Source organism: Buceros rhinoceros, unplaced genomic scaffold, assembly GCF_000710305.1.
Source record: "Buceros rhinoceros silvestris isolate BGI_N320 unplaced genomic scaffold, ASM71030v1 scaffold7170, whole genome shotgun sequence".
In the NCBI taxonomy this organism is placed as follows: Eukaryota; Metazoa; Chordata; class Aves; order Bucerotiformes; family Bucerotidae; genus Buceros; species Buceros rhinoceros.
In genome coordinates, this window is record NW_010387911.1 from 4,064 (window position 1) to 30,459 (window position 26,396).

At 35.5% G+C, this 26,396-nt stretch overlaps 1 protein-coding gene across 1 annotated transcript in view; it reads left to right on the forward strand.

The window, feature by feature from the left end:
- Window positions 1–5,310: 5,310 nt before the first annotated feature.
- GRIA2 (glutamate receptor, ionotropic, AMPA 2) overlaps window positions 5,311–26,396 on the forward strand; it is a gene marked incomplete at its 5' end in the record, with an annotated part of 26,820 nt that continues 5,734 nt past the window's right edge. Inside the window, 7 exons of the mRNA XM_010139210.1 lie at window positions 5,311–5,484; window positions 5,770–5,874; window positions 6,557–6,667; window positions 7,801–8,007; window positions 8,510–8,880; window positions 12,900–13,098; window positions 25,511–25,758. Of these exons, the coding sequence (XP_010137512.1) occupies window positions 5,311–5,484; window positions 5,770–5,874; window positions 6,557–6,667; window positions 7,801–8,007; window positions 8,510–8,880; window positions 12,900–13,098; window positions 25,511–25,758 (1,415 nt within the window). The remainder of the gene's footprint in view (window positions 5,485–5,769; window positions 5,875–6,556; window positions 6,668–7,800; window positions 8,008–8,509; window positions 8,881–12,899; window positions 13,099–25,510; window positions 25,759–26,396) is intronic.

Consider the following 26,396-nt stretch of genomic DNA (forward strand, 5'->3'; position numbering starts at 1 on the left):
TGGACCTGAGCACTTAAATTTTTCTAAGGTGACGGGTCACTCGAGGCATTCTTTGCATCTGATGCTTTGCCCAAAACATTATGGCATTTCAGAGCAGAAATACCCGCTATTCATTTAGCTCTTCTGTGCATACAGAATAATGGAATTGCATAGCATAAAGGCTATCATCGAAATGTAAGTTGATCTGACTACCATCCCTGGAAACAAAGTTTAATCAAGATAGTGTATTTGATAAGATAAAAGCCTGTCTTTATTGAAATTAATTTTAAAAAATTGTAAAGGTTCAGGTAACTTTACATTTTATTAATGTCTTTTCCCCTTTAAGTCAGGAGCAGGATTGTTATAAAAATACGAATAATCAGTTGATATTTCCAAATATCTTGCATATATATGCAATTATTTTCAGCTATAAGTAAGTCTGTTGTAAAGGCTGCCTGTTTTCATAAGAGCAGTTTGGATGTCAACCAGCCTGACTTGCTGCTTCATACAGACCCCGTTCATGTCTACACCTGCACAAAACAAATGAGAACAATGCATGATTATGGACACAATTAAAAGCCATCTGGATTTACAATGACATTTATGTGTACAATATTTGACAACATCTCTTATTTCTGTTGGAAGCGACTATTTGCATTCCCATGTACATAGTCGTGACAGTTCGCAAGGTATCAGGAGAGATCCTGAAGGACATCAGCCATTTCCTATCAGTTAGTGAATTCTTCACTAACACCTTCATCTGTCAGGCCACTTTCAAATGTTTTCCAAAGGGTGTGTAATACTGTTCTTTTCAAAATAGTCCCCAGATACACTAATTAAATAAAGACTGTTCAGGAATAGGTGCCCGAGTTGCATTACTTTGACTGCACTGAATGTCACAGGAGGCAGTCACCCAGTTCTTTTTTAGTTCTTGACAAATAACATTGTCTCTCATTTTTTTTGTTTGTGGGTTTATAAATGTACATACCTAGGGTTTATATGTGATACATAAAAATACAAGAAAATGTCTGTGTACCAATCTCTAGCAGTTAATTCTGAAATTACAGTTTGATAGGGTTTTGTGAATGTTTTTGATCAAAAAGCACAATTATTGTATAAAGCACTATGAAAAGGCAGTTCTGCTTTTCTGGTATAGACTAGCTTCAAGTAGGTTAGTACTTTGTTGTGGCAAAAATGCACGAAATTCAGATGAGAGATTTTATTGAATATAATTCTCATAGCAAAATAGAGATGTAACATGTATTAAAACACGGCACCATTTGATATCTCAATTTAGTTTGTGAGCAGTTTAGTCAAGTATTACAAACAAGGTGACAAAACGAGTTGTGAACCACTGGAAAACGTACTGCTAGTATAGAGCACTAAGATGAACATTTAATATATCCACAAGCTACAAGAACACACAGTTTGTGTCTTTTCTGCCTTTGATATAGGTTTGTTGGTATTTAAGTATTGTTTAAATATAAGGAAAAATGCTGAATATTCGCTTATACCCATTGATTCTACCCACTTGCTTTTGCAAGAAATAACATTTCCTATATTGCCAGTCTTTGAATCTTACCTCTCTCCAAGGAAAATTATTTGTATCTGATTTTAGACCTCCTTTCTCTTAACCTCTGTTAATAATAGTGTCCCTTCTTGTGTTCTGACAGCAGCCCCACCCACTCCCCCCTCACCACCACCTCCCCCATACATGGTGAGGAGCCTTCTTTTCTGCCTCTTTCAGGCTGATTTTAGCTTTCTTAAACACTGCTTCAGCTGGATATGCCATTCTAGCTGCGGTCTCCCTAGTGTCTTGTGCACTGCCCTGAGTTCTTTGACTCTGCTGGTACAGCCTCTGCCAAAAATATCCTATTATTTTGTTAGGTTTTCTCATTGTTGTGTTAGATTAAGACTGAATGGCTAGTTCATAGTTCCCTTGAGTGGTTTTAATTTGGTTTTAGTGTGTCTGCAGTGTAGACATATGTATCTAAGCTCAGCATCCTGGACTCCTCCAGTAGTCTCAGAAGTCACTGGAGATCAAATTAATGGCATCTAAGGCACGATTCATTTCATCTTAAAGAAGGTGTCTGGCAGGTCAAAGGAATCACACCTTTAAATGCTTTTTTCTCTGACTGTAAAAAAAAAAAACCAACCAAAAACCTAGTATGTCAAGGATAGATTTAGACATTGCAGGTATCTGCAATGAGAGGAAAAGATTTCAAGTTCTTGTCATTCAGAATACTCCCTTTTTTTTTGTTTGTTTGTTTGTTTATGTCTTCACATTTTCATTTCTTTTCTACTGATCAAGTATATTCTTTTAATGTTCTGTTTTAAATCTCTAAGCATATCTCTCAACTGAATATCTTCAGCACATGGGCAAGCATTGGGTTAAACATAGGACTCAGAGGCTAATAATACATCGTTTGATAATACCTTACAGCTTTAAAATATATGTATGAAAAAACCTTGTGCTTCTGGAATTTTCTTCTGCAATTTAATCTTCAGAAGATTCAGTTACTGATTGTACAAAATAGGATACTCAGCCTTTTAGTTAAAGATTTCTATTTTCTGTTACTCTAAACCAGCTAAACCTACAAAAGTCAACATCTTGCCAGTTTTTTTTGGACAGCACATGATTAATATCTTTTGCTTAGTCTGGAATGACTTGGGTTTGTCTTTAGTTTTCATATTCATCTTTGCAATTGCAGCTTACAAATTTTATTAAGGTCTATAGTACATTTTAAATTTAAACTGAATAAAATAATATGGACGTGTTTTCTCTTCTTGGCCATTACATCATTTATTCAAAGAGAGAGAATTCATATGACATGTATGCAATCCATGTTTCATTGCAAATAATATAAAATCCTTGGCACTTCATTATCATATATCCCTTTTACTATCAGCTTATGAGTATCCTAGTTCTAGAATGGAAAAGCAAGATCTTTATTGCGTACACTTTGCCATGCTTTGAATAGCTTTAATTGATTCTGTAGGAACTATAGGATAGTACCTCTGCCGTTTTCAATTGAAGCTGCTGATTTTGTCATGTAAAATTGAAAGGAACTGAAGAGATTTACACTGTTGTAAAAGTAGTAGGCTGGAAGAGAAATTCCCCCTTCCACAGAATAATGCACCAAATAGTACTCCTATTTATTTTAATAGTGCAGATCAGCATGGATGAATATCCTGTATAAAACAAAGTGAGTCAAGACAGGGCTAATGCATCCTTTAACGTATGTCAGTTTATTATGCAGACACACACACAGACACCTCTCTACATGAGTAAGTTATCTGTCTGTCATTTCTTGTTTATTGTAATACTTCACTTTGGCTTAGTTTAACTTTACATGTATTGATTAAGGTATAGGTAGTTTTAATGAGACTCATGAAGCTTATTAGCAGCTGAAAGTGTATGCAGAATAAAGCAGTAACACGATGCATGGGCTGCTTGTTTTCAAGGCATCTTAAACAATATGAAGGTGAAAGATGCTTATAAAATATTTTGAGATACTTAGAATAAAACTGACTTAACCTAAATTAAAGCTTCTGGATTTTATATATGTGATGCTGTGTATACACATACAGATACATGATAGGCAAAGCCCTATACTAACTGAATATATGACTGAGTTGTGAATATCAGGCCAGTAACTATCTACTATAGGGGTAATATTCTTGACATATTCTTACACATATTCTATGTTGCATTTGATCTTTGGGATAATTGTGTTAGCACTATAACTTCCCAATTTCAAGGTCTTGTTTTCTCTACTTGTTATCTCTATTACCCAAAGTATGTTTCAATGGTAGTAACAGTGATGGATCCAAAGTTTGTACAGAGCTCTAGTGTGATACAGTATGTTTCTGTACTGCAAAGAGCTATGCTTAAAAAAGTATTGCTATTCAGTCCCCCCTCCTCCCCCCCAAAAAAAGTCAGGAACTCTTCTCTTCTCTCTGTGACCTTCTCCTCATCGCCAAATCCATGTCCCCAGTTGAGTCACTGCTACTCCAGTAGTAGAAAGCATTATTGTCTCCAGCTAGTCTTTTACTTCTTTTTTCAGTTCTCATCCCTTTAAAGATTTCTGTACAAGTCACTGCGAGAACTTTCTTGAGAAGATTCACATTAATCACCCAGTAAGCTTATATATCTGCAAAAAAGAGGTTCCACCTTCTTTTTCTTCCTCTCCAAGGTCTCACAGTTGCATACAAAAATGACCTCAGTTCAGGAGCCTGCCTTGGTTACAATTACAAGAGCCGTCTGCCTGACTTGAGCTAGCTAATTAAAATTCTGATTAAAGTCTGAGCCATTGAAGCGAAGAGCCAATATATCATTTCTCTCCACTTTACAGTTTATATATTTTCAGCATCTAATAGCCTTCATAGGGATCATGGCATTCATTCCTAAGGCTGTAAGTAGTTATGTTCTGGGCCGTGTTTCTAACAATGTCCCTTATATTTGGTGTAATTGCAGTGTTCTAGACTCATAAAGCCCATCCAACAGAGTCCTCAGAGCAGGCGCACATGTGGTTTCTGTTCAGTTAGTTAAGACGTAAAATTTTACAATCACTGAAGTTAACTGCTTTTGTCTGTTTAGCTCCAGCTTCTGATACGTGGGATTGCAGGATTCTTCTCTGATGTCTCAAAAATTTTAAAACTCCTTATGTTGTGTCAGATTAGGAACAAAGAGCTCTTCCTCATCTATATTGCTCTTTGAGGGGCACTAGTTCTTCATCTCAGCCAAAACCTGGTTTGCATGGTGTTGACAAGGTATTGTATAATCAGAAAGAGCGAGCCCTGAGTTTTTAACAGGTAAAAGTTAAGCGCATGTATATACAAATACATGTTGTTTGGTTTTGTATGTATTTATGAGGGAGAAGATGTAGTCTAGAGATCTGTATATAAACATCACCTTGAAGAGTGTAATCAGAGGAACAATTTCTTATTTTAGAGGCTAACTCAAGTTAAATAGTGGCGATTATTTCTGTTTTCCCCTTTCACCTCCGTGGACTTGCAGCCATATCTGCACTCAGTACTGTTACACAGTTGTAGTGAGAAAGGAATGTGATTCACACTGAAAACAGATGTAAATCTTCAGTTTAGACTTATTAGCACTGCCCGTAACCATTCTGATGGAGAACACTTCATTAATTTGCATAGATGCCCCCCAGAGGTTAGTGACCTCTGAACTATAGAAAAACTGTTCCTATTTCAAGTATGTCTTATTGTCTTTTTTTTAAAATATGTTTCCATGTTTAATGGATTAACAAGTGGATTGTAAGGTGTTGTAAAGCAGAAGCTGTTTTTTAATTAAATATTTTCACTTCTTTTCAGTATACATCTGCTCTGACCTATGATGCTGTTCAAGTGATGACAGAAGCTTTCCGTAATTTGCGTAAACAGAGAATTGAGATTTCCAGAAGAGGCAATGCTGGAGACTGTCTTGCAAATCCAGCCGTACCCTGGGGTCATGGTGTAGAAATAGAAAGGGCATTGAAACAGGTAGCCTCCCTGGAGTGAATGCTGGGATGAGTGCATGTTTTTAAATTCTCTATAAATGCTTGAAAAGAAACATTCAGTCTCCTAACCTGCCTGGATCTTGCTGGGAATAATGTGAAAGTGAACTCCTCAAGAACATGTCTCGTACTAAGATAATTTATTGTGTGTGGAAAAGAGTCTAAACTGAATGTTTTTGAAGTATCAACTGTCATTTATGGAAATACAAAATACATTTTCAAAAAAGAAACAAACTTCATTCTTCTACCACTTTGATCTTTGTCTATATAGGTTCAGGTGGAAGGTCTAACAGGGAATATAAAGTTCGATCAGAATGGAAAGAGAATCAATTTTACAATAAACGTCATGGAACTCAAAAGTACTGGTCCTCGGAAGGTAATTTGAATTGTCTTAGCGTCTTTAAAAGGTTTTACCATACTAAGCAACAGGTTAAGGTAGGTAATAAAACACTATAGATTAATTAAAGCATGAGTTGTGATAATATTTATTCACAGGAGTATTCAACAATAAGTCTTGCAGAACAAAGTAAAAATATGTATTATTTCTTTCTAACAAATAGGAATTGTTATTTCTGGTAAGTACTATGTAAGAATATTTTCCTTTCAATTTAGTGCATTAAACTTTTTGCTTTCTGATCTTAACTGCTAAATGTGAGCAGTATTTGGGGGAATATACTTCTGAATGACAAATGCAGAATACAGCTTTTCAGTGATGTTTCTTTGAATGTGATTATCTTTCTGCTCTAATTTCAAACATTTCAGGAAAAGCCAGTTGTTCATGTCTTCCTAATCTGGAGTATTCCATAATGCTTTCAGTTCTACAGTGTGTGATGTTGATACTAAAACCTGTTAATATGTGAGTGAAAATGGTATTCCTGTATTAGACAAAGTAGTGTGAATATATATCATTAGATCTTTTTACTATTTGTTACAGTCTTTAACTACATAAATAGAAATATTTATGCTGGTAAATCCATAACCGAGAATAATGCAGGCTTTACCTTTTCTGTGAAAGTTCATATTCACTGGTGTCTGTGCATCCTATAAACTCTCTTTAGATTGGATATTGGAGTGAAGTGGACAAAATGGTTGTGAATCCTCTTGATGGCCCTCTTGGAAATGAATCTTCAGGACTAGAGAATAAGACTATTATTGTCACCACTATTTTGGTAATTAACCTCATATTTTGTCAGAAGACAGTATGTCCTACAGTGATTTGTTTCTCATCATTATGTTAGTTTAAATAAACTGTCTTTTTATTATTTGAGATTGTGACCTGTTACCCATTATGATACAAAAATAAAATCTGGAAATTAAGGAAAGGTATGTGATTGAGTATGTGGTTTTGTTTTGTAGAAGACAAACAGTCATGGATTAAATACCCTAGAAAGTTAAAATTTTTTAGACCTGAAAATGGAAATGAAATACATGTTTTCAGACGAGAGGAGCTCTGTTTGAGAGGCAGAATCACAGTGTTAGTTTCAGAGAATGGATTTTGCTAAACAGCAAAGAGAGTGGTTCTTGTGCTTCAGAACTATAGCTGCTATGGTTTGGTGAAGTGTAAAATGAAACATTAAAAGTTGTATTCTAGTCGTCTCAAATAACGGTATGTACTGTCATAGAACAGCATTTTTCTGTAAGTTACACAGCTTCTTTATCAGTCTGGAGAAGTCACAGGCTAGCATAGGAATTTCACAGGATGAGAGAATTGTTCTGTAACAACTGAGCAAAGAGGAGATGCATTACTTTAATACAACTCAGGACTCATCACCTGTTTTGCTGATGATAGAACTTTAATGCATAGTTATAGATACTTTGCCTATTGTTTGTGTAGTAATCTAATAAATACATAGCCTGGAGAACCTGAAGTGTTTTCCCAGGGAGGGATTTGGTTGCGAAATAGGAAAGAATTTTCTTGTATTAAGACAACAACAAAAGCAACTAAATACCTTTACCTTCTTCCATCCAAACGGTTTAAGAAAAAGAAACTGATTTTGGAATTTACTCTTTCTTCTCTGAATGCATAACTCCTGTTAACATTCATGGTCATTCTTAACATACTGCTGGGAATCACTGTACCTGTAAGTATTGTTGTCTGTGTATGACTGGAGAATTCAGCTTTTAAATGCGTTAGGGATGTGTCACATTAATAATTAACAGCTGGCATATACATCACTTGTATGATTCAGATGTTATCATCTTCTCTTTCTTTTACATGTAAAAGGAAACATATTAATCTGTGAAGTGCACAACTAATACATCTGTCTCTACCAAGTAGCTGAGGCAAGTTCTTTCTGTGCAGGAGTCCCCATACGTCATGATGAAGAAAAATCATGAAATGCTTGAAGGAAATGATCGATATGAGGGCTATTGTGTGGACTTAGCTACAGAAATTGCAAAACACTGTGGATTCAAATATAAGCTCACAATTGTTGGGGATGGCAAGTATGGGGCAAGGGATGCAGACACGAAAATCTGGAATGGGATGGTTGGAGAACTTGTTTATGGGGTAAGAAAACCTTTCTATTAAAGCCATTAAAGATGACTGATGGAAGGAATGGGATTTGGTTTATTTTTCTCTGCAGAGTAGGGGAAAGTTATCTAATTCCTATGCTAGAGAATTAGTAAATTGTATTGGCGTGAAAAATTTGAAAGTAAAACATGGAATTAGATTTTAAATGCAAATGAAGTTGGGGGAAGTGAGTACGTTTGTCATCCTCACAAGGGGAAAAGCAATGTGCTTTACTAATACTTTTAAATGTCATATACTTTTAAAAGGGCACGTGTAAAAAAGGAAGTTTGAAATATGCCAACCATATGGCTATATGTATTTCAGTATGAAGACCTTCAACTAAAAATTTCTGAAATTCTCCATAGGATGTTCTTGATGAAACAAATGTTGCTGGTGTCTCTGCTGTCCTATTTTCCATTTGTGAAATGCGTAGAAGCTAATTCGTTCTTTGCTCTGATCATTGTATTAGCTATTATTTGCTTTTTTTCTTCCTTTGCAGAAGGCTGATATTGCAATCGCTCCATTAACTATAACGTTGGTGAGAGAAGAAGTGATTGACTTCTCAAAGCCCTTTATGAGCCTGGGGATATCAATAATGATCAAGAAGCCTCAGAAGTCCAAGCCAGGAGTCTTTTCATTTCTTGATCCATTAGCATATGAAATCTGGATGTGCATTGTTTTTGCCTACATTGGGGTCAGTGTAGTTTTATTCCTGGTCAGCAGATTTAGCCCATATGAGTGGCACACTGAGGAATTTGAAGATGGAAGAGAAACGCAAACTAATGAATCAACTAATGAATTTGGGATATTTAATAGTCTCTGGTTTTCCCTGGGTGCCTTTATGCAGCAAGGATGCGATATTTCGCCAAGGTTGGTTACTCACTCATTTCAACTTTGTGCATTTTTGGTCTCAGCCATCTCAGCCAGAGGAGGTTCATGGTGCATATATTTTCACTCTTGGAATGAAATTAATTGCTATGTTTTTTCCCTCCCTACAAGTCATTGAGATAAAAGCAGTTGATTATGACATTGGGTCATGATGTGTTTGATCCATATTGTCTTAGCATCAGTCATACATTTGCCAAGTGAAATTATATACACCATGCAGAGACTGAAATGCATAAGGTTCAAGTCATTCCATGCCTTCTTGGAGGGGTACCGTGTTTTTGCTGCATATTCCCATTTTACAGTTGACAGTGCTTATAGTTCACAACAACTGTAATGGGAAAAAAGGGTAACATACTAGTCATGAACTACACAGGCAGTTCTTTCCCTCCAAAACTGACCATATATATCATATTGTATATACCATTAATCCACTGTTTTTCTACAGGAGAGCCTTGAACTGAAATAAAAGTCATATGATGGCTCTAATTTCATGTGAACAGTTGCAAAACACTGCTGTTTTTTTATGGCCTAGTTTTAGAAGAGTCGCAAAGGAAATTGCTTAAATGAATTTGAAGGTCCAGGTTATAAATGCTTAATTCCTCATGGATTTCCACCTACTTTATTAGGGACAACTGTAAAGCACTTAATTCCTTTGCAGCTCATTAAATATTCTATTTCCCTTGTGCATAAGTGGTTCTAGCCTTGAATCAGCAAAGTGGTAAGTAGGTAGGTAAATAACTTGCTGCTTGAAGGAACTATAGTAACACGTGAAATAGGGCAACTGAGTTTAAGGAAATCAGATCAGAAGACCTACCTAATTATACTAAGCAATTTAACTTTCTTCTGAACAACTTAAAGTAAGGGAAGAGGTCAGTTTCTAGTGAGTCTGGTGTTTACTGTGCAAAATAAATCACACCAAGGGAGTATTTCTTACATCTGAGTCATGCCTTCCTGAAGACAACAGCAGGTTTTCAACTTATGCTACCGTGAAAATAGTAGGGCATTTATTTTGTGAGAACTTTAACAATTCTGTGTAAAGACTGGCAGATCACAGTGAGATATGCCAGCCTTTATAATGAAATGTGGTGGATTTGGCGTATAACACAAAAAGGATTGTATAAAATATATGAGACAGTGAAGAGAGAGCAAATTGTTTCAGGTCTTGAGAAGCTGTGTTCATTTCAGCCCTGTGGGGATTTTGCATCAACTGCATACTTCACAGTTTTAGTTGTCTACAGAGTCCCCTATTAGCTACAAAATTATTTTTATTGAATCAAGGCCATAGTAGAATAATGATATTATTATTATCATTATTATTATCATAATTATTATTATTATTTTACTGGCTATTAAAGCATGACAGTTGTTGTGCATGGTGTGAGAACTTTTTAAAAGCTGATGTAAGAATTGTGGTAGTAAATGGTCATCATAAAAGGGGTATGAAACTTATTTTGGAGATTCCAGATTTAGTTTCAGTGAAGTGTTCAGTGAAGCACTTTACTTCATTACAAACATATTTTTGAGGAGAGCGGTTAGTTTGTATATTATTTGTTTATTATGATGATAGAAAAGGCTGAAAACACCTAAATGATTTTTGTTCTTGCACCAAATCTCTCACTATGGAATTTGACCTCCCTGCAAATTAATCAGAGTAGATATGAAGAGGAGTATCTTCAGTCATTTCAGCAAAATATCTATGTGAAGTTAAATTTTGCACTATTGCTACTGCCATTTCTTGAATACAAAAGGCAACCACGGTAAGGGTTTTAGAGTAGACAAGTAATTAGAGCTTCTGACTCTGAAATAGAAGGTGGTGCTGAGTAAGACTAGACCACCTGGAAACTGGTCTGCACTTGAAATCCCTGTGTTGCCATCGTGGGTAGCACAGAAACAGCACAGTAAAGTAGAATAGAATAGGGATAGGATAATGTATTATTTGATAATTATAACTTACAGCAAAGTTTTCCTCACCTTTTTTGAGCTGTGAGTGTACTCTCAGGACTGTCATAGGATACCTTTGTAAGTATAAATTGTGTTGCACAAATTTGGATAATTGCGCACAGAAGTTGTTATTTTAGTATTTATCTTTTGAATGAGGTGCTTGTAAAGTATGAATTCATACTAGTGTATAATTATCAACTTCTAGAAACTTTTTGAAAGGTACATAAAAAATATATTTATTTAACTGGGACATACCTTATGGGAAAATTTTGAAAACAATTGACACCCAAAAGAACTTTACTTATAAAATGTCATGTTGGAGCGTGATGTCTGAATTGGCATTGAGGTTTTTTTTTTTTTTCAAAGTTGGTGGCAGCTTTGTTTGCTGACAGATCATGGGCTTTCAGAGATTATAGTAGTTTATAGCATCATCGATGCAATACGAAGTGACGTAAAATCAACAGATAATAAATACACATTGTCAGAGATTTTACCTTGAAAATGTACATTTATTGATATATTCATATACCTTTATTCAATCTTTTAAATGTAGAAAGATTTTATACTCAGATTACCTCCATGTCAAAACAAGTATGTAAAATTTTTTCAAAAGTGACAGAAAGCATATTTACAGAATACATCTCAATTTAGAAGGAACACAAAATAATTTATTTTCTATGGTCCTTTTTAATAATATATTCTGGGCCTTATCTGACTTAATTTTCATGTTTTAGACTGAATTAGTGAGTCTGTTATGACCTTAAAATAATAAATCGTTTAATTATTAGAATTATCGGAGATTTTATACAATAGCAGTTAGTAAAAATAATTTTTCCAGAATTTGTTATATTTATTTTTGTTCCCAGTTTAATAAATCAGCTTTAAATAACCATCATGTTTAAATGTATATATATATTTACATCTCTATATCTATATAAATATTCTATCAGAATTAATTTGAATTCTCATTCAAAAGACAGTAGGCTGGGTGAGTGATTTATAATTTCTTTACTTAATAGATAGAGGAGACACATCAAGACATACCTAAACTACTGCAACGCCTTAGTACTAGACTTTCAACTACATGCACATTTCTGCCAAATAATTAAGCACACCTCCAAAGATTATGTATTCCTTCCTATAATGTCTTGTTTGGAAACAAAGTAGTAAGTAATCTCAAAGTTTAAAGGATCATTAGAAAAATGTCAAGTTTGACAATAATGGCAATATCAGTATTTTATTAGTATTGAAAATCATTGAATTTCTCTAGTTGTGTGCTCTGTACTGTTTTATATATTTTTTTAGCTGTCTTTTCTTCTCTCTTCTTGAGCAGGAGATGCAAAACAAAGATCCATAAGAGCCCACCTGCTGCAGTTAAAAACATCAGATTATTATTATTTAAAAATATACTTTCTTCACCATTTTTCTGTATAATCACTGATTGTTTCATGTCCAGTCATCAGTTGGTTAAATGCTTGTATCTTTCAAAAGTTGTGTGCACTTTTAAGTTTATGGATATTCCCTGAGCCAGTTTTTATTGCAAATAATGCTATTTGTTTCTCAGTATAGATTGTCCACAGCAGCATAAGCCATTGTTTTGTGGAAATCAGTCTTTGTCTGAATGTCTTAGGAAAATAAGCAAGCTAAAGGCACTTAACCTTAAAGTGCGAACTGATTTCTCTGAAAGCACTGTTTCACTGATTTTGTTTGATCTTCTTCATAGGGTCAGACAAATTCACTTCAGAAGGAACAACAATCTTATATGCTAATTATAGTACATTATGATGGAATCAGTTTCCTTTCAGGGTGTTCAGAACTTTGAAGAACTGGATCACTAAATTCTCCCTAAAGTAAACTCTGGAGTCCCAATTTCTGCAAAGTCCAGGAGATGTAGTGGAGTATGCCTTGATTTCCCATCTGATTACTATGCGGTGTTGCGCTACGAGAGAAGCCTGAAAAGCTTCCCTGTAGTATAATGCATCATTTGCATAAAACTGATAACGTGTTCCTTTTTAAGACTTTCATTTCACTTTACAAATCCATTTCATACTTGTTATTAGATCCCTGTCTGGGCGCATTGTTGGAGGTGTGTGGTGGTTCTTTACCCTCATCATAATCTCATCCTACACGGCTAACTTAGCTGCCTTCCTGACGGTTGAGAGGATGGTGTCTCCCATTGAAAGTGCAGAGGATCTTTCCAAGCAAACAGAAATTGCTTATGGGACATTAGATTCTGGCTCCACTAAAGAGTTTTTTAGGGTAAGAATTTCTACTTTTTAGATTGTGTTTTGTCTTAAATAGGTCTTTACTCATGTAAATGTGTTTTCCCTAGGCTTTGTTGAAAGGTTGCTATAAAGATATTATATGTGCAGCCTAACTTGCAAGTATAAGTGTTTTCGTTTATTCATTATTGTTACATTTTATTATCTATCTATATATATAAGGGTCATGTTGCAAACATTCAAAGCAAAAGGGACTGCAAGGAATTATCTAAGAAAATATTCCACTGTAATGTAAAAAAAAAAAAAGTGCAGAGAAGGGAGTTGATGTAGTTCATCTGAGCTGTAAGATGTGTGTGTGTATATATATGGCTATTTAATAGCTGTGCTATATTTTAGGTAGTCACACAGCGAATAGGGACATGGGAAGGTGCGCAGTCTTTTTTTAATATTTCATATGATTTTTCAAGCTTGCAGATGGGGAATGGGATACAACTCTGTTGGCTGCTGTAGTAAATCCATTGCTGCTTTTGAAAAGTGACTATTTGTCTTTGCATTACAGTAATACCTTGGAAGCCTGTCAGTCCTCACCTTCTACCTCTGTGTATTTCAGTTTTTAAAATGCATAAGACTTCCAATTTGTGAGTCTCAGGCTGCCCTTGAGACACCAGCTACCATGGTGAAATCCATTCAGCAAATGAGAGAGACACTAAGGTTACTGAAAAAACTACCATGACTGTTTTGCCTTGTCTATGGGCTCTATCTGTCTCTCCCTGTAAGCTGGAAGTGGAGCTGCAAATACGAAAAACCTGCTGTTTTCATGTTTTTTAATGGATTATGATAGTAGCGTTAGGTTTAAACAAAATGTGTTTTAAAACAGTTACAAATATTGTGTTTACAGTTCAAACATAGCCTACCATGAAAGTGAAATGAAACAAGTTCTCACAAACGTTTTTTACGTACTGTATAGTTAGAGCAGTAGCTGCTAGATTATGGTTTTCACTGGATCCTGTAATGCGTAATTAACTGGTAATGTGCTAAAGAGGAACTATGCTTATTTCAGCTGTTGAAGACCATTATTTTCTGATTTTGATGATAAGTCCAGTGATAAGATCTGCTGCTGATTGCAATCCTGTTGGTCAAACCAGAATTAATGTTAGGTGTGCAAGCTAGTAAAAATGAGATCGGCTTTGTGCTAAGAGTGTTTAGAAGCATGCAAACTCATGTTTCTGGTTTTGGAGCATAAACTTCTTAGATCATGGCTATATTGAAGATTGAATGTGAACTAACAGCGGGTCAGTCCTTTCGAAAGTTTCTCTGTAGAGATTTTTAAACTTTTTTTTTTTAAACAAAAAATATTTGAATGTGCATGCATCTGTATGTAGCTTTTGTGCTCCTACACATATATACATCTTTCCAATTGTACTTTTACACAACTAGTGTTTCTGGTGATTACCCTAGCGTTAATAACTTCTGTAAAAATCAGATGGAGGCTTTGTGACGGTATATTCTTCACCCTTTGTTAAGTTAGCTTTGTCTCTGCACAGACAAGGCAGATAATGATCTCTGGAAATTTCTTCTCAGCAATTTCTGTCACAAACAAGTTGGTTCATTATATATAAGGCAACTTCTTGGCCTGATGGCTCTATCTACTCTTTCCTAGTTGCCCAGTTACTTTTCAAGAAATAACAGCTGTCAGATTTTCTTTCTAGGACACCTGAAACTTAAGTTTCAAGAAGGAAACTCTCTCTGCTGAAGGCAATGTGAAAGCAGTCTCTAGCACTAAGAAGACTAAAATTTCACCCAGAGTATTTCTGTATGGTGACTGGATTGGAGTGGATGTATGACTTTTATATGACCTAAAATTAGGACTCAAGTTCTTTGAACAGCTGGAAGCAACTTGAGTATTTTTCTATTAGCAAGCTAAAATGGACTGGCTTTTTCTCAGTCACTATTATCAACTAAAAGAAACATTTAGGGTTTTTTATTTCACAGTTAGTCTGTTTTCTCTTCAGGAAGTGGCATTATTAGCAAGTTTCTTTTCTATTGACGGAGTGTATACTGGACCTAAGTCTTCATTAGCCCTAATTCTCAGAACAGCACAAAATTAGGGATCATTTTATACAGAGGATGAGAACAGTAAACTGAACTTTTTTCACTACTGAAACACACTTTCTGATAATACATTTTACACAAGTGAAAAGATGATTCTCAGCATTTTTCAAAAAAGGAATTTTCAGCAATAAGCTAGGTAGTGAAAGTTAGCTGAAAAATCATGTTCTTAATAGTTGAATATAGGCATGCAATGTTAATTGAAAGAGGTGGGATTAAGTCTTTGTCCAGTGTCTATGAATGCATAAGTGGTATGAACTCACTAGGATGCTACATTAGCCTGGATATGTCAGACATGTCACATTAGCTTGTTTTCTGTTTTGTTTTGGGTTCCTAGTCTTTCAGCCACCTGCAGTAGGTACACACTAATTCATGTCTGCAATGGCTGCGTCTGGCTCCAGTGGATACCATGATGAATAGAGTAATCAAGATACAGGTTAAGAATACCCAGGTGGAGGGAAGATAGTGGCTCACCACATACCCTGCAGACAGTATGGGAGTGGGTGTAGAAGATGGTCCGTATCACTTCACTTGGAGATAACAGCCTTGGCACTTTACACTGTTTTATGGGTCTAAACTCCCTAGCTTTAAAGGAAGTACAAACTAGTAGGAAATACTCTTGCCAACAGCAGGCAGAGCATCAGTTGACACTGACTCAACATAGCTGAGAAAAAGAGATGAAAAGGCTTTGTACTCTAGTGTTCCTAGAGTTGCTTTAAGATGAGGAGTAGAAGCCTGATATATCCTGCATAGAAAATGTCAGTGCAGAAATAATGGATTTAACAATATTTTAAAAAGAAAAAGGTAGTGACAGAGCTTTGCTGAGCAGTACATAGCAGCAAGAAGCTACTACTTCTTAGTAATAATACTATAGATATACAGTTTTACTTTAATGGCAGATCAGTGAGATTTCTTGATTATGTATTTGTAACTGCCAGAATGTGTAGAATTTTTTCTCAGGAGATCTCCAAGTTGCTACTAGAAGAATTGCAAGTACGATCCAAGACTTCAGAGTTCTGTTCCACTGAGTTGGGATACTTACCACTTCAGATACTTACTAGTGCCTCTGTCTTAGGGATAGTGCATTCAGAGTTTTTAGTGCTCCTGAAAGCCTAAACAAAGATACATAATGCATTGCAGTTACATTTTATCTTGGGTTTACAACCTGGAGTAATGGGCAAAACATTGAAGAATATGTGTGGGGCTGTGGTTTTCCAGAAGGTAATTGTTTTTCTCAAATCAGTAGTGGATTGTAGTGGTGAGAATGTGAACAGAACTGCAAGGACAGCTTTGAAGAAGTCATTTCAGTTGACCTTGTACAGATGCATCATGCCTATAATTGTCAGATCACAGGTAACACCTGATGGAGTGGTGTATGATGGGGCAGTGGAATTTCATCACTCTGGTACGTGCTATTGACACTATCCACAGTCACACATTTTTACTTTCAGTGATTTCTCAGCAGCTGTAAATGCAGTTGATGAATGTATTAGCCAAGACACGTAGTTGAACTTTGAAGGGGAAAAAAGTCACTAACTCACGAATACAGACTACTGTTCACCTAGCACTGCTGAAATTAATTTTAAAGCATTGTCTGTACATGTTAAGCCCTGAAGTTGCCTTGCTTACTTTCATGGACTACAACACTGGAAGAAAGAAACAAAGTACAACTGTGTAAGTATGCAAGCTTGACATTCACTGGAACATTTCCTTGCTTTCCACCTCCTTGAAGACATACTGAAAATGAATATCAAAGTGATATAAAGGGAAGAAAAGCTAATTGCTTTCAAGATTCAGTCATGTTTTTGCTGTATGCCTAGCTCTATTAATCAAAGCTTTTAACAAACCTGGTAGACAAATGAAATCAATCGTGCTACCCCTTTTTTCTACTTTAAAAGATGAATTATAACTAGTCCCATGTGTAAAGTAAGAAGGCACCTCAAAAAGAAAAAAATGCCGTGGAGAGCAATAATTACACTAATTTACACTTACATTCTCTCTGTCTGCATTAGTTTTTATTTTAAATCTTTTTATGTTCCTGGTTTTGAACTACCAGCATGACATGGACAGACCGATCTGTTTCATACTGTTTTAGTGGCCTTTAAGAGTGGATCCTCTGCCAAAGAAAAAGCAAGAAGAACTGCTCTATAACAAAGTATTCTTCAGCTTTCAATGCAAATACTATGCGAGAATTGCTTATTCTTGCTTAAGAGGCAAAGTTACAGAATGCAAATTTTGGCATGGGAAAAATTCCAGAAGGATGGCAACCCCTGCTGGCTTATAAAGAAGTCCTCTCCCATAGTGGAAAAGCCAGCAACAAATTTGAGAATAGCTGACGACACTACTTGAGTAATTTCTCCTGCAAAAATGGTAGCTGTTGTGGGGCAGAGAAAATCTGGCCTGCAGATTAGAAATCTTGTCTTTTCTAAGGACCTTCGACATGGTCCAGTACCTCTAGATTTGAGAACTTTGAAGCATTTTTGTAACTTGCAGAGGTATTTTAACTTTATGATCATATTGTACATGATTTATGATTGCATGTAGAAGAGTTCATGAAAAAGAGAGAAAGCATACAGCAGTCTATGAACCTCAGTCTGTCTTTATGCTCATCAGGATATTCAAAGCTTCTAAAAAAACCCCACAGGAAATCTCTAAAACCAGTGAGAGAAGAAGAAACATTGATTTTTTTTTTATTATTAATAAATGGAATTGAGGTAAAAAAATAACGAGTCATACCTCAGCCTCAATTTTGAAATTTGTGATGTAGAAGAATTATAGAACGTATGTTTCCAAAGTTATATTTTGACTAGCTCCACAGAAGCCTTCGAGAGGTGAAGGGCACAAAAGACTCAATTATTAAATGTTCTGTAATTTTTCTGTAACTTTTACCACAGACACTGCTTGGTCCCTGAAGAGGCAGGGCCAATAGGACTGGCATTTCTTGAGTCTGTGAAGGAGATATGATTAGGGAGTATGTGTTCAGCTTTTTGAGTTTGACAGAAAAAATAAGTATCGAGCTGAAGTACTGATCTAACGCTGAGGTAATGGAAAGACTACCTTTGCATCCAATAACATATCAGTGAAAATATGGTTATACTTTTTGTGGTCTAGAGTGTTCAAGTGATTAATTTCCAGTTGTTTTCTTGGTTTTTTGAAGTTATTGCCTCAGGGCAACACACAGAAGAATGGCTTTAGGCCATTGTGAAAGTAATTTTAAAGAATGTGGTAATCAATACTTCCTTTTTTTCCTCAAAGCATCTCTTTTTGTTATTTTCCAGGTTTCATTTTTTTCTCTCTCCATATTATCCCAAATCCTAATGTCTTTTGCAGACAGCTCAGTTGAGCCTCGTGACCAAACTATTGTGGTGCTTAAGAAACCTTGTTACATATAATTAAGCTTAGAAAGCTTAATTTCAAATTACTGTTTGCATAATATTTATTAAAAAAAAAATGTATTCCTTTCTAATAGAATTTTCCTTCCTTGTTTGTAAGGACAAATTGTTTCTGATAAAGGAAACATACTATTCCCTGATCTTCTCCTTCAAGTTTTCATCAAGTTTTCTTAGATGTTATGCTGTGTGGTAGGTAATTTTGTGCTGGGCAAAAATGAATTTGCAGCAGTATAGTTTGAAGATTCTCCAGAGTTTTGTAATTTAATAATAATAATAATAAATAGATACACTCTAAAATGAATATAAATTAGTAGAAGTTCTGTTTGCACTACTCCTGGGGGCAAATCATTCCATAATACCACACTTGTTATGGTTAGAAACATTCTATTTTCCAGCCTAAATCTGTTTATAACTAGTTTATCCTCAGTTGTTACAGTACATTAATAATTATGCAGATTTTTTTTCTTCTCAGTGTTTATTTTCCTGATGCATTAATACAGAGTAAGTATGGGGGTTTTTTTCTGTACTTTCATCTTTATCGACAAAACTATATTTATTCTTGATTTCCAAGCAAGGCATTTTGGTCTGAGATCATCTCGCAGTTCTGTGTGTGTGTTTGTGGTGTAGTTTGAATTCCTGTATGTGGATGGACAGGGGTCTTCAACTGTATGCCATCTGAGATCTCAGCAGCGCTTTGTAGAAAGACATTAATATTTTTCTGGAAATAACTTTATCCCAATTGTATCACACTGTTTTCTGGTAATCATTTTGATTATAGTGACAAATTTGTGTTTCATTTCTTCTGTTTTTATCAGCTGAATGTCTTAAATTTTATTGCAGATTTTCTTATTGGTCCAAACTGCTAGACCATGCTTTTGAACCAGAAAGTTTCATTTAATTTCTATCATAGTGCTCAGAATTTTTGTCTTTTCATATATTACAAATAAATAACTTCCTGTTGTGTGGCTTGATGTGTTTCGATATCCTGATTCCTTTCCTGCAAGTCCTAGTCATTTCTGTCGTGAAATGTTTTCAGTCTGAAGTTATCTGAAGCTGTCCATGCTGTGCAATACTTCAGACCAAAGGAGCAGTAGTTGCTTTGAATGCTTTTTCAGTCTTGTTAAGTCCCAGGCAGTATGTTTATGGTTCTAGACTCCAGTAACAGCACCTGCAGTTGACTACAGAACTGTGATTGCTTGAGAAAGGACTTTTGTGTTGTGGGGTTTAGTTGTTCTCCCTCCTCCAGAAAGGGTGCAGTAAGTTCTTTTTGTTTTGCGTCCATCTTGTTCTGATCATTTCCATTTCTGTACCATCATTCCTATTACTTATTCTTCCTTTAATTTAATCTCATGAAAAGCAAAACTGAAGTATACATTCAGATCGTGGTCCTATGTGTAGGCTGTCTTTGTTCTCTGCATTTTCTCCCACGATACCGGAGATACGCTTTTCTTTCTCCTGTTCTTTTTTCACTCATGAGGTTCGAAAATCTGCTGCTCTTCGGTTTTTCAGTTCGGTTTATACAATATACTGTTTACTTTATTTATCAGGGTTCCCTTGATCAAATTAAGATCCTACTTACAAAGCTACTTTTGTATTACAGTGAGGTAGCAAAGCTGTAGTAGTAGATATGGCTACATGACTGTAGTACAGCTGTCACCAGGAGTTTTATGACAGTTCAGTTAGTTCTAGGAGTAGACAGCAGATTTTCCTTGTGACCAGCACTTCAAAAATAACAGATGGATTCAGGTCATCGTTTTGGAAATTAGTTTGTGTGACATTTATCTTGAGTTTTTCATTAAATGAGATTAAAATTGTCTTCTTTGATTTTGTGAATATGTTTAATGATGGGGGGAATTTCGATTCTGTTGAAATTAATAAGTCTCAGAGGAGGGATCATTTCAGCAAGTATTTTAACAGCAGTTAAATGGTCTTTAACACTAACATTCCTTTGTAAGACAATCCTTCTTGAAGACTTAATGCTTAAAATCACGTGAAGAGTGTGATAACAGCATAAGGTCCTTGTCTTGCACATTCTTGGAGAAAATTATTTTAAGTACACTTTTGAGGAATAAGCTCTTGAGGTAGAATGTTTTACAATTTTCATTAATGAGACCAAATATATTAAGATATTTTAAGTAGCTCAGTTAAGTAATGGAAATAGGAAAGCCGTAAAACTGCACCTTAAGAACATGTAGCTAATTTTTACAAATACTGAATAAAATTAACAATATATTACAGAATTTAGATCTTCCATCTGTTTGAACTTTCATTCACTTGAAGTAATCACCGGGTATAAACAAGGTTGAGTGTTTTAAAGAGGCTGAAAAACTAGTTTTGTCCTTTTCTGTGGTTTGGGTGTTTTTTGGTTTGTTTATTGGTTTTTTGGGGGTTTTTTTTTTGTTTATTTTGTTTTTTTGTTGGATGTATCGGTATTTGATTTACTGTGTAAATTGGCAAGATTCATTTGTTGTTATACTTTCTAGCTTCTGGTGACATTACCTGTCCTTTTATTCTGTATTCAAGGTCATGAAAACAGTTACACAAACCATATTTGAGAATTAAAGTTCTGCTTCTGTAGTACAAGATCATCATCTAGTAGAGTGTTAGTAGTCTGAGGAGCTATTTCTGTTAATGACATATTAATTACAGCACTCCAATTTTAAGAATAATAGGTCTTTGAATGACAAAATGGAAAAGTTATCTGATGACCTACAAAATACAGTTAATTAATTTGATAAAGCTTTGCATAATTTAATTTCCTAATGAGTTTCCTAATGAAGGTAGTATTTTACATTTAAATGGGATGTGTACTTTTTAATAATCATAATTTTCATACTCAAAATGCCCAGTGGTGACATGATATTAAAAAAAAAAAAAAGTATTAGCTCCTGAGGCATTTTTGTATCAGTTGTTGTGTTTTTGTCTTGTACTGTCATGTTGGTGTTGATTGTAATACTGAAGGTAAAATTAGCTTTTTAAATTTCATACATACACTGGAGTGTCACCTTGCAACAGCAATCAGCCATAGTAATAGAGAGCAGTGCAGATTATTTCCATATTCTTGTCTTCAAATAATTAGCAATCTACGAAGGTTCCATTGTTTGGATCATATGATAGCAAGGTGTGGTGGGTTTTATGGAGCACTGCTGTCCTTTTAGTTCCCAGTGCCATTAAAGAAAGGGGATAAAAGAAAGAGATGTGAAAGCCAAACTTGCACACAGGGCATCCTGTATTCACAAGAATTCTGTTTCCTCGTAGTTTATTCCGCTGTTGCTGATGACTGTGTGCTTTTCCAAGTGCAGTTTAAAGAGTTGAAGAAGATTTACATAGAAATAAAATAAAGGGTCAACTATAGCACTGGCCAAATCTAAATAGGAATGTAGTGTGCTTTTTTTTTTCCACAAAGGATTGGAATTAGGATAAGTGTATGCGCTTTTTTAACTATGAGATAACGTTGACATTATGAGGGAGTGTGTGTGTGTGTGTGCACAGAATGTGAGATGAAAGTCTCTGAACACTGCCTTTTTCTACATCCTTTCGCTCTACCTTTCAAATAAAAGACAAATTCTGAAAAAATAATGAAGGAAATAAAATGACACAGTTCTGAAAACTGAATGTATTACTAAATATATTGTTTAGCAATATAAATAAATCCTCAGAAGTCACAAGAATCTCCTACAGAGTGGCTTGTTGCTTTTCCTGGTTTTTTTATTGGTCTAGACAAGGTCAAGGGCTAGCTAGGGATAAGACTCTGAGCTGTACAGATTCTGGTGTGATGTTTTCCAGTGTTCACGGCTGCAGAGGACTTGCAGTCATGGTCAATTTTGAGTGCTGTTTTCTGGTGATGTCTTTCATTACAGATTTTTGTTTCCATGGTTGCTGGGTCAGGTATTCCTACCTTCATTTATACAGCGAGGACCCTGTGAGCCATCTAGTGGGAGGTTTCTTCTTTACACTTGACCATTTGGGAAAACTGTTCCTTTTGCCTTTTTCCGTTCAGCCGTCCAGCATCAACCCCTCAGTCTGTCATGGAACTTCCCTCAGCCTTCCCACTTACCTGTTGTGATAAGATTTCTGTGAAGTTAAAGGGGGAGATGGGAAGCTGCCTTTTTTTTTTTTGAGGTTGAATGACAAAAGCAGAACAGAGTTTGCTAGACCTCTGTTACTTCATAGATATCAAACCCTGTAAAAGGATATTTTAATAAACCAGCAAACAATGGAGTAAGAAAAGGCAGTTTAAATCAGTTTATGAACCTATTCATGGCAGTTACCTAACTGATAAAAAGAATCTGAATGCCTGTAGAAGAAGAAAATAATGTTTTAAGTGCCAGCATAACATCTCTTCTACAGCGTGGGATTCAAATGCCTTCTATTGAAAGTTTCAGTGATAGGCACCCAGATATATGTTGTCTGCTTTGGGTTGAATTGAACCATGTAAGACAGCTCTAAACCAACTTTAAGTTTCCCCCTTTATAAAGCAAACCTATGGTAATTGAGGAACCATCACTGTAATCATTTTTATAACACTGTTGGAAGCTTGACATCCCTTGCTTAGTTTGTAGTGGTAAATGCCTTGCAGTAAGTTGGATGTACACTGCCAAATGAATGTTCACGTATGGTAGGAATGGGATGGAGCATCTGCGTTTAATTAAAGTATGTTTTGAGAATCAGAATTCAGGGCAGATTGAACTCCTTCGTATGAGACTGGGGACTTTTGAGTCCAGGTCTGAGTGGGCTTAGGAATGAGATTGAGCACCCTTGCAGAGCCAAGCACTGTTAGCTCTGCTTCCGAGGAGGTGAGCAACAGCAGCAGGACTCAGCAAACAGATGATGGAAAGCTATGCGCTTAGGTTTTAGACTTTCTTTATATGCTCTGGTGAAGCTGATGTAGTCTCTCAGACATTAAATAGCCTGACTGACCTTGGATCTGCAGGTGGGAGTCTCTTTCAGGTGTGGAATGCCGTTTGCTGTTAGAGGCACTTACCTGTATCTATGTATCAGGTAAATTATAGACAGAGAAAAGTGCATATTGGATTTTTACTGAGAGCTTATAGTACACAGTGATAGTTTACTTTGTGAACTGGCTTTTCAAAGATGATGCAATGTGATTTTTTTTTTTAGGATTCCCGTAGTTTTTAGGATCATTTATTTTAGGATCATCTTGGATGGAACAAAGCAGCGTATACGCTTCTTGTTCCAAGAATCTGAGAAACCCACTGTGCCTACAGTGCATAGTTATTTTTCTCAGTCATTCTGGTCATGCTGAGTATATCCAACTTCTTTCGCTCTTAATGGGTATACTGGGTATGTGTAGATAAGCAGATCGGAATATGCAACTGAACTGCAAGGGCACTTTAAAAAAGCCAGCTATTCCAGTGTATATGTAGATTTTGGTAATAGTTGACATATTTAGATATTAGAAAGCTTTCAGTGGTTCATAGTACTGCCAGAACTCTTAACACTAGTAGATGTACAGAGACCATGGAGAAATCTGTGCCTCAGCATCCTCCTAGACTGCATATCTGGACAGGAAAATAAGTATAAGTCTAAGAAAATGATAATGCTGTACAAGAACAGTAAAGTTTTGGGAGATAGTGAGGGCAGTGCTGATGCTTTTATACTTGATTCATTTATTTTTAAAATGGTGTGATTACAGATGTTATATTTATAGCAGAATTGCAGTTCTGAAGTGTGTGTTACAAGATGTGTCTAGTAGAGAAGTGCTTCTAATTACATAATAATACTATTCTATATTATATAATAATATCCTAATACCATAATAATAATAATAATAATATAGTACAGATTTGGTATACTTTCATGTATCATAGTAAAATCTCTCAGAGAACTAAGATAACTAAAAACCCAAGTGGTCTTGGTTTTGTACAGCAAAATAAGAGTGTAATAATAGCTGAGTTACATGCAATGTAGTATTTAATTTGGCAGTAGTTTATCATCTACTTCGTGTAATGATTTAGGTTGTCTTTTTAAGACATTCGTTTAGGGCTCATTGTCAGATACACTGGTAGTTCTACAGATATTTTAATCGGACAATGTAGAATGTGAAATGTTAGCACATTTAGGTTTTCTACTCAGCTTAGATAGGGAGAGATGATATAAGCCTATGCTTTCTTAATTCTTCATTACCGTTGTACAGTATGTGACAATTATGAGAAATCCAGCTTCTTATACTCTTTCCGACTAGTGATTCTTTCTGACCCTGACTTGTCATATGTCCTATTCTGCCTGCTATTTCTATAAGACTGCTTCCTTTTTGGTGACATCTAGGTGGCAAACTTTGTTTTCCTCTATTTTTTCCAGGTTAAAAAATAAAAATCAGTTGGTAGTTAAAACTGCCAATTATAGTTATAACTACCAATTGGTTAAAGCAAAAACCGAGTACTTCAGGTAACAATGTTTCTGAAAGAAAACACTAACCTGCTGAGTTGAGTTGGTGAGACAAGGAGTATTACAAATAAGAACAACCTTGAAATAGGTGCCTCACTATTAATGTTCCCTTCAGGTTTCACGGCAATGTTAGTTTCCTCTGTGGAGCAATCTGAAGTTTTCTAGTGCCACTGACATTTCAGTTCACCTCTTGTTTGCATAATGCACAGCTGCAGAGAGCTGCGAAAAAGATCATCTTGTTTCTGTGTGAATTTCTGATGAATATTTTGCTGAAGTTTGAATATAGATCTTATCTTTTAATCTGGCACACCTCATATAAAGTGAAAGTAGCAATTTGCTTCAAATCTTTAATAAATATAACCAACAGAAACCCCCGTATATATGACAGCATAATATTAATAGAAAAAGAAAATGTAGGTGCTGCTGTCTCTCAACAATGAGTAATAAACTTGCCTAGGAATGACAAAATCATATTTTCCCAGGTGTGCTTTTGCTGTCTACGTAAAGATTAGTTAATTAGGCTTCATATTGTCTCCACAGAGATCTAAAATTGCAGTGTTTGATAAAATGTGGACCTATATGAAAAGTGCAGAACCATCTGTGTTTGTGAGGACTACAGCAGAAGGGGTAGCTCGAGTACGGAAGTCCAAAGGAAAATATGCCTACTTGCTGGAATCAACCATGAATGAGTACATCGAACAAAGGAAACCCTGTGATACCATGAAAGTTGGTGGGAATTTGGATTCCAAAGGCTACGGCATCGCCACACCTAAAGGATCCTCATTAAGGTGGGTGGAATAGTATAACAATATGCTAAATGTTGTTATAGTATCCCACCTACCCTGATGTATCTTTACTGATGTCTATGGTTTGTATAAGGATATGAGGTAACTCTCAAACATTGCATTTCAAACACTATATCAAAATGCAAGTGCCTGTGCTGACAATATTGACAAATGTTTGGATACTTCCTTAAATTTTTTGCAGGTTTTCTAACCATGTAAACATTTATTATTTTATTATTATTTAAACATCCCAATTTTAAGGATTGTTTTCTTATTCCTTTTCCTTTTTTTTTTTTAGATTTGCTTTTCACGTTACTAGCTTATAGTGTGAGTCTATTTCCTCATACCTTGTAGAAAACGTCGCTCTGCTCATGAAACTAAAACCGAATGGCTGCATTTGAACAGTAAACCAGAGTAACTAACAAAATGTGCCATTGTTTAAAGAGGGCTTTGTTTTGGGGAGAGGATAATGCACTATGAATTTCTTTGCACACATCTCTTTACTATGTAGTTAACTCTTTGTATTCCTATTTTGTTGTTTGTTTTTTTAGTGGAGTCACATTCAAGACACTGTTATTTGTTTGTTGTGGATGTGAGTACATTGCTGTAGAATATAGAACTCCCCATATTAGCACTCTTTC